The sequence below is a fragment of the Cetorhinus maximus genome, chromosome 2 (assembly GCF_964194155.1).
Source record: "Cetorhinus maximus chromosome 2, sCetMax3.hap1.1, whole genome shotgun sequence".
In the NCBI taxonomy this organism is placed as follows: Eukaryota; Metazoa; Chordata; class Chondrichthyes; order Lamniformes; family Cetorhinidae; genus Cetorhinus; species Cetorhinus maximus.
Window position 1 is genome coordinate 80,091,162 of NC_135880.1, and position 9,017 is coordinate 80,100,178.

General features: G+C 38.7%; 1 protein-coding gene across 1 annotated transcript; it reads right to left on the bottom strand.

The window, feature by feature from the left end:
* Positions 1-414: 414 nt before the first annotated feature.
* tmed7 (transmembrane p24 trafficking protein 7) lies at positions 415-6,886 on the bottom strand. Its single transcript, XM_078566434.1, has 3 exons — positions 6,570-6,886; positions 3,628-3,873; positions 415-2,513 (listed from the first exon to the last, which is right to left on the bottom strand). The coding sequence occupies exons 1-3, from the start codon at positions 6,720-6,722 to the stop codon at positions 2,277-2,279; spliced, it is 636 nt and encodes a 211-aa protein (XP_078422560.1). The 5' UTR covers positions 6,723-6,886; the 3' UTR covers positions 415-2,276.
* Positions 6,887-9,017: the final 2,131 nt, after the last annotated feature.

The following is a 9,017-nucleotide window of genomic DNA, read 5'->3' on the forward strand; positions in this document are numbered from 1 at the left end:
AACCCTGAGATATCTGAACTCCAATTCTGGCATCTTGAGCAACCCCGATTTGAATCACTTCGCCATTTGCAGTCTCGATTTCGGTTGCCAAGGCTTGAAGCTCAGGAATTTTCTCCCTGTAGTTTTGCCCCTCTACATCCTTTAAGACTGTCCTGAAAATCTACTTCTTTGTCCAAGCTTATGATCACCCACCCCCTAGTATCTTTTCTGGGGTGTGGTGTGAAATTTTATTTGATAGTGCTTCTGTGAAGTTGTACAACAAATGTGCTATATAACTGCAAGTTTGTTGCAGAATTTCTTTTTACCCACGATTTTCCATAAACACTTACCCTGAGCTGTGATTCCTCACTGCTGGCCTACAATAAAATCCACTACTTCTATGTATATTCAAGATTTTTCAGAACTGATCAAATGCACAATTTTATCATTTTTTTTATTGTCCAATTTTACAGACCTTGTATCTTACATTTCCTGATAACCTTATCAAAGCAGGTTTACATTTCAATGCCTGAAAAGTGAATGAAACTGGATAATGAATAGGATCCATTAGTTAGTGGTTTATGCTAAATGACATAATATAAACACAAAATGCACAATGCTTACCGATACAATGTTTTGTATTTCAATAATTTATGCATTTGTAACAAATCCTGTGTTTGCATTCACACAAAATAAAATTAAGCACTCATTGTTTCAGAATTTACAGTGCAATGTGAACATTTTTAATTAAATGAAACAAACTACAGTTTTGAACACAAGAACTTATCTTAAGTACACATTTTAAACAGTTACTATACTCTTATTAGAAGTACTGATCAGGTTTGTAATTCCAGCAGATGTACTGCCACAGCAGGTCTTATAGTTGAGAAGTCAGCTTGCACGATTTGTACCATATAACAGATGTCCATTAGTGTACAAATCACTCAAACCAAGTACTAAACAAACTGCGCAAGGCCAAACTTTTATAATTATTTAAGTGAGCAATTAATGATACAGGGAGATTTCGGGGGGTGGGGGAAATCAAATCATTAGCTGGACAGCATTAAGCCTACAAGTCTTAAGCACAAAAGATCAGCAAAAACGAAAACATAGCCCCAATTGTTTTCCAACTGAAACATTTACCACTGACCTGCCACCGAATTTGAAGAGTTTGTGAAACAGTGTCAATGCATTTACTTATAATATCCATTGATTACAGTTTATAAAAAAGTGATTTCTGTCCTTCCTTTAAAGAAGCCAACAATTCTTATAAAGGCTTGACCCTAAATAAAATATATTTTTTCAGTTCCACTCAGCCAATGTGAAAACATGCCATGGATAATTTGTTACCCCCTTTACACTTCTAAGCAGAAAGAAATTTACATCCTGGCATATACAATAACCCCAAATTCCACTTTTAATCCTCATGGTTTGATTTACTCAACACTTAGTAATTTCAAACAAGAAACAATGTACACAAACAAACAAGGTTTCACAAAACCAAAGAAAAGACCAGAAAGTTTATTATAAAACAATATGTTGCCTTGAAAAGCATATTTTTCTAAGTTATGAAACTTTTAAAAGGGTTGTTCCACTGTAATCATAACTCTATTAGAAAACCTTAAATTTAAGGGGTATCTTAAAATAGGTAAAACATTTACAAGATGTAACCTGACTAGATTTATTCTGAAATACTGTCATGTGTGCACATCCAATGGAAATGGTACAAAAATTGCTTCTGAATGCCAAGAACCATATGCTTAAGAATTGTCACAGTATTTCAATTGTTACATCACTTTAACAAACCAAAACACAATAAGTGACAATTCAATGTGATTGCTGCTGCTTGTTTGAGAAAGGTCTCAAAACACCTGGATGTCGAACAGACTAATCAGTGATAAGTGAGGCTTGTTGGGCTTTAAATTAGTTTTGAAGTCTTCAAAACACCCCAAGAACCATATCTTCATTCATATGATTGCAAAGGATGAGGTACATCATTTACTACTTTGTTTCAAAAGATGCGTGAATCATTTAACCAAGCAAAATTAACTACGAATGGATTTGCTCCCTAGTGGACAGAGTCCATGATGCAGATATCTGTTAGGCATCCAGTTGTAGTAAAATTACAATATCTTAGTCTTTGAATTTCTGATCTGCTGAATAGTCCAAAGTGATGAGAAAATCAGTTCAATAAGGATTTTAATCTTAACAGCTTTCCTGGACCTAATCTTCAAACAAACAAGTCACTGAACTGAAAACTGTTAGGTACTGCTTAGACCTTGTGCCATGGCTACTCGTTATGAACCAACACGTGTGGAAGTGGTTCTTTTGTCTGAGAAGAAGCTCCTGAGGAGAACCACCTGGCCAAGACTCACAACCAACAAGATAAGAGCTTCTCCTATGGACCAAAAAGCCACCCTCGAGTTGAGGTCTTCAGCACGACTTCGACCTTGTGCTTCCCTTAGACGGAAATGGGTTTGATAATCGATCACAGACTTCATAGCTTCGTGCATTGTGACACAAGCTGACTCCATCTATTTTTTAAAAAAGGAAAGCATAAATATCATGAACGTAACAGAACGTATATTAATATGCAAGTCTACTTTTAAAGTTTAATTACTAAGTTTTGCCTACATTACAGTTATTGCATTTGAAGCTATTAATTGTCTGGGAAATGCTTTTAAGATGCTTGGGAGAATAAGGCAAAAAATTTATATTTTTAAGAACTTAATTATTTTTGAAAACTCAATGATCTCAGAATATTGCCAAATAAACAAGTCCAAAGGATTATATGCTCATTGGAGAGATATATAATTCAAAATGTTGTAAACCAGTTTTATTTTGAAACTGCAAAGGACACAAAGGCCCTGACATTTAATGGGACAGGGGTGAAGAGCTTTGAGCAGCATGGAGTTTTAATTCCATGGCTTGTGTGTTTTATGAATTGGGTGGAGAAAGATCAAGGAGATGGGGGGTGTTTGCAGGTATACTTGTTAGGCCTGGAGGAAACACTCATGCTCCTCTTGGCCCACAAACAGCGCCGTGTAGCCCGATGAATCCAGCTCCCCTAACCTCTTTTTACTTGCATGGTGCAGGAAACGCGGTCAACGTAGATTCAAATAGAAACACAAAGTGAAGGCACGCAGCCTCCTTAAAAAGTTCCGACAACTAACCTGCCTCCAGAGAGCAGACTGATGTCCTGATCCTTGCTTTGCCTCCGTTAAAACCAGAAGGGGGCAGGCTGGGTTCCTGTTTCAGACTCAACATTTAAACTTTCGACCTAACCCAAACCCACCCATTTTAGGAGGCTAAAATTAACCCCAAGATCTCTAAATGGTCATCAGGAAACTGAAATCAGCACTGCTCATTATGTAATGATGCATGTGAAATCACACTAACAAAGGCAGTGAAGTATATTCACCTTCTTTGACAAATCATTCCACTCAGATTTTGTAGTGCAAGGTTGTCAGCCAAATCAAAATTTCTTTTCATAACTAACAGTTGAATTTGGCAGTATTTTTGAAACTTTATAGCAGAAAAGGTAAAGTTGAAAGCAAATATATATTGCTAAATCTTGAAGACTATTACTCTGCATTCTACCCGAAATGGAATCTATTAAAAATTTGCATGAATCCTATGCTCTAGTACCTGAGTCAGTGCCGAGACTCTGTTTTCGTTGGGAAACAAAGGAGGATCATCCCCAACCTGGAAATCAAAATACACGGTTTTGTGTGTGAAGGTGGAAAACTCATTGCTGAAACAGAACTTATAAGTTCCATTTTTAGCAGCTGTGAAGGTGAAACTGTCGTACTGTTTCTTCATCTCTTTATACAAAACTGCACCATCAGCATCTTCCAACCGACAGTCTACATCGTAATGACCACCAGTAATGACCTATTAAACACATAAGAGTTTAAACATTTTAGGTGCACAAAATTCACAAGTTTTAAGCTACTAAACAGAAAATGTCAACACAAAGTGCTTAAAATTTTCACCTAAAAGAACTACAAAGAAAAGATTTCACCAACTCATAGATCTCAATACCAGAACACACCAATTGAATCATAAAATGCTGAAAATATTTAGCAGGACAACCAGCATCGGTGGGGGGAGAAACAGTGTTAATGCTTGCGATCAACCTGAAACATTAACGCTGTTTCTCTTTCTAGAGATGCTGCTTGACCCGAACGTTGCTCGCATTTTCTTGTTATTTTCAGATTTTCTCCATCCATAATGTTTTGCTTTTGTTTCATTTAAATCATGTTCATGAAAGAGAGGTTAGGGATCCATTCAATGGAAATAGAGAACAAGGAAGTCTACAAAATATATGTTTCAAGACAAATTATCCAATCTTGGTGGCATTAAAAATGAAACATGAATTTTTAAATCGTACAATTACATTTCTCTTTGTATGCCACGTTCGATACATGTAATACATTGTGCAATGTGCATTATACTGACAACTTGAAAAAAGTGCATGATTACACATGGTTTAATGAAAACATAAGGGCTTGCATTCGTATTTGGTAACAATGTCAAATACAACGTGTAATATATAAACACAAATGATTGTTACAATCTGAGAGACTGAAAATTTATGAATTATGGCAAGTTTGAGCAATGGACTAATGCACTTAATTAGGAATTGGATTAAGACATCCCCAATATTTTTTAGGCGCAATGTTTTCCTAATACAAAAATCATATGCGCAGATCAATCTAATACTTTAATGACATTTTTCAGAAAATCTGCCTTATCTACATGATAATCATATTGGGCTTTCTCTCATCTCCAGCTCTGCAAGAATGATGTATGCTACACAAATCCATAGTATGCAGCTATAATCATGTCCCTTCACCTTTTGACTATTTACAGCACTACCACATCATGAACGCCAGCTCAAAATGTGATTTTAAAAGCTATTCAACTCAACCATTGGTATCAATATAAAATACCAATTGTTCAAAATTAACAAAGCATAGCTGACAAAGTTCTGTAGCTGAAAAACTGAAACAAAATGCCAGGAGCAGTTGGTGTGTCAACTGAATACAGTATTAAAAAAAAGGAAAATATAGCTCCATAGACTAACACCTCATTGGAAGCATCCCATCTCAAACAAAGCCTTATTGTTCTGATAGAGACTTGATCTCCATTTTCAAGATTTTCTGTAGATTAACAAGATTAACTTAGTCCAATTGTGTCTTCCAGAATATGTTTTCATGGAGGTCAAAAACTACCTAATTTTAACTGATATGACTTATACAGAAAACACACTAGTTGGAACCATTAGCAGCGCACTACATTTAATTTCAGAAATGTAATTTTCCTCTAATAGATGCATATTAAGAGATTTGGCCCTCCTTGTGCAACAGTTTCTCCTCAGTAGCATCAAGGACAACAAACAAGCCCCACATCCCAATTCACACAATGACTGGGGGGCAGGTAGCAAAGACAATTTGCATTTGTAGAGCATCATTAACATAGTAAAATATCCCAATTCACCTCACAGCAGCATTATCAAACAAAACTTGATTCTGAGCCACATAGGGAGATATTAGCACAGATGATCAAAGAGGTCAGTTTTTAGGAGCATCTTAAAGCAGGAAAGAGAGGTGCAAAGGTTTAGGGAGGGAATTCCAGCCCTTACGGTCTTAGCAGCTGAAGGCATAGCCACAAAAAAGTGGAGCATTTAAAATAGAGGATGCTTAAAAAGGTCAGAATTGGAGGAGCATATACATCTTTGAGGTTTGTGGAGCCAGAGATAATTACAGAAATAGGGGTGCAGGGTTGGATTGCAGAATTACTAGACCATGAAGGCACTTGAAAACAAGGATAAAGATATTAAAATCGAGGCATTGCTTAACCAGGAGTCACTGTAGGTCAGTGAGCTTATGGTGATGGGTAACAACGATTTATAGGGGCAAGGGCAGTAGAACTTGGGCTGACCTCAAGTTTACGTTGGATCAGCAAGCACAAGGGGACAATGAGTCAATGGGGCTTAGTGCAAGTAGGATTCAGGCAGCAGCTTTGGATGACCTTATGTTTACAGCATAAAACATGGGAGGTTGGCTATGATTGCATTGGTATAGTCAAGCTTGGTGGTCAATAAGACATAGATGAGGGCTTCAGCAGCAGACAAGCTTGAGGCAGGAACAGAGTCAGTCAATGTTATAGAAGTGGAAGTAGGTGCTCTAAGTGATGGTGCAGGTGTGATTGGAAAATCATCTCTGGGTCAAATATGTCACCCAAGGTGGCCAGTCAAATTTATGCTTAGACAGCAGTGGCACAATGGCAGACATTTGTACTGTGCCAGTTTCCATCAACTGTCACTAGTACAATGAATACTGTGTACAAAAAGAAATTTAATGCCAAGCCATCAATTGGACTTGTAATCCCAGAGAATGTGACATGTGTCAAATTACCCATAGTGCATCCAAAAATATCAACCCCCCAATTGCCTCTTCTCTCCATCGCCCCTCCTTGTCCTCTGATAACCCCCTTCCCCCACCCTATCCATCTCATCCCCTTACCCCCACTATCATTCCCTTCCTCACTCGCTCTGATTCTACCCCCACTAGCCCGGGCCTTACCTGGAACTCCAGTGTGCATTTGGTCCCCTGCACGATGTCCTCGTAGAAACACTGCTTGGCGTTGTCGGGTAACTCGAAAGTGAGCTCGGAGCCACGCACCAACGGCACCAGGAGCTGGGCCCACAGCAGCTGCAGCAACAGCCTGACCCACATGCCGGCTCGGGCTGGCCTTGCCTGGGGATGGGGCGGGTATACGGACCTGGAATGAGTCGGGAAGCGGAGGCCGCTACCGACTTTCTCTGCAAACAGATTGAAAACTGAACCGGCAACAGCGGCTCGAAGCGCTCAAACTCCCGGATGTTGAGGCACAGGAACCAGACGTGGCACCGCGATTCTACCCGGATGTGTGACCTCTCAACCCCGTCTCTCCCCTTCCCCCAAAGACAGCGCGCCTGCGCAGGCCTGCTGGTTTTTACAAGCAGTCGGGGTGGAGGGAATGGTGTGAGTCACAACCGTACTGATCTTAAAATTAGCTCAAAACAAAAAATAAAAAATACCTGGAAAAACTCAGCAGGTCTGGCAGCATCGGCGGAGAAGAGTACAGTTGACGTTTCGAGTCCTCATGACCCTTCAACAGAACTTAAAATTAGCTCATTTTGAAGAGTTGACACTGGGAAAAATAAACATAGTTATATTTGTGAGGGATTGAAATAAAGAAATGAGAGAAAAGGAACCCGGGGAAGAGATAGCAGAGGCATTACTACTTGTATTTAATAATTCATTTTTAAAAAAAGGTATAGTGCTGGAGGATAGTTGACTGTAATTCCTTTGCTTAAGAACGGGATAGAACATGTCCAGGAAATTATAGACCAGTTGGCTAACATCAGTGGTAGGACCAATAAGCAAATCTCTACTAAAGGGGAGAATAGAAGAAAACTGAAGAACAAAAAAAAATGAATAGTTAGCAATTCAAAAAGGAAAGCTTTGATTGACCAACTTTATTGAATTTTTGAGGAGCTAACAGAGAGTAGACATTGGTAATGTAATGGATGTAATTTATCTGGATTTTCAAATGGTCTCTGAAAAGATGCCCCATAATAAACTCATGAAAAAGGTCAGAGAATGTGGAGTCAGGGGACAAGTGGCAGAATGGATTGCTAGGTAGCTTCAAGACAGAAAGCAGTGATTTGGAGTAAAGCGTAGTTATTGAGAGGGTGGGAAGTGGTGTTCCAGAAGGATAAGTGCTGGAACCATGGCTGCTCATAATTTACATCCATGATTTGGATTTTGGAGTAAAAAAAATTCTAAATTTCCAAATGACACCAAATTGGATAAGATAGTCAATACTGGGAAGGACTGTAACAATTACAGGAAGGTATAAATAAACTTGCAGAACAGATAAATAACTGGCAAATAAAGTTCAACACATAAATGTGAGGTGGTACATTTTTTAGGAAGAATAGAGTCATTTATTACTTGGAAGGTACACATCTAGGTGGGCTAGAGAAACAAAGGGATCTCAAGTACAAATACACCAATCATTTAAAGTTGTGTCACAGATTAGCAAGGCCATATAAAAAGCAAACCAAACACTGGGTCTTATTTCTAGAGGGATAGAATTGAGGAATAGAGAAGTTATGCTAAACCAGTATCGAGCCTTGGTTAAACCACATACAGTACTGCATACTGGTCGCCATATTATGAAGAGGTTATGGAGCCACTGGAGAGGTTGCAGAGAAGATTTAACAGAAATGGACGAGTACACATATCAGGAAAGGATGATCAGGCTGTGTCTCTTTTAAAAATGAAGGCTGAGGGGTGACCTAATAGAAGGCCTTTCAAAAGATGAAAGATTTAGCTAGAATAGATACAGAGAGAATGTTTCCACTTGTGAGGAAAAGCATAACCAGAGGCCATCAGTTTAAGATAATCAGCAATAGATCCAATAGGAATTCCGAAAAAACTTTGTTAACCAAAGAGTGATGAGAATGTGAAATTCACTACCACAGGGAGTGGTTGAAGCAAAGAGTATATATGCATTTGAGGGGTAACTAGGCAAGCATGTGAGCTAGAAGGGAACCGATGGGTATGATGGTAGATTTAGATGAAGAAAAGTGGGAGGAGGCTGGAGTAGAGCATAAATACCATCATGGACCGGTTGGGCCAAATGGCCTCCTTCTGTGCCATTTACCTAAGGTAATCCTATTGTAGTACCTTTCATGGCATTCAGACATCACAAATCACTTTACTGCCAATTTGTTGGAGTAGCCAATTTGCTCACAGAAAGGTCCCCAAAGCAGCCATGTGACATTGCATATATAATTTGTTTTAGTGATGTTAGTTGACAGATAAATACTGGACAGGACACCAGGGAGAACTGCCCTGCTGCTCTTCAAAATAGTACATTGAGATCCTTTACATCTACCTAATAGGTTGAACAGGACCTCAGTTGACCATCTCATTCAAAGATTAGTCTCCTGGACAATGCAATGAGCAACACGAGAATTT

Coding starts and splice junctions, on each gene's coding strand:
- tmed7 (XM_078566434.1), bottom strand. CDS start 6,722: ATGTGGGTCAGGCTGTTGCTGCAGCTGCTGTGGGCCCAGCTCCTGGTG. Junction 3,874..6,569: donor AATGCACACTGGAGTTCCAG/GTAAGGCCCGGG, acceptor TGTGTTTAATAG/GTCATTACTGGTGGTCATTA. Junction 2,514..3,627: donor GAGTCTCGGCACTGACTCAG/GTACTAGAGCAT, acceptor TTTAAAAAATAG/ATGGAGTCAGCTTGTGTCAC.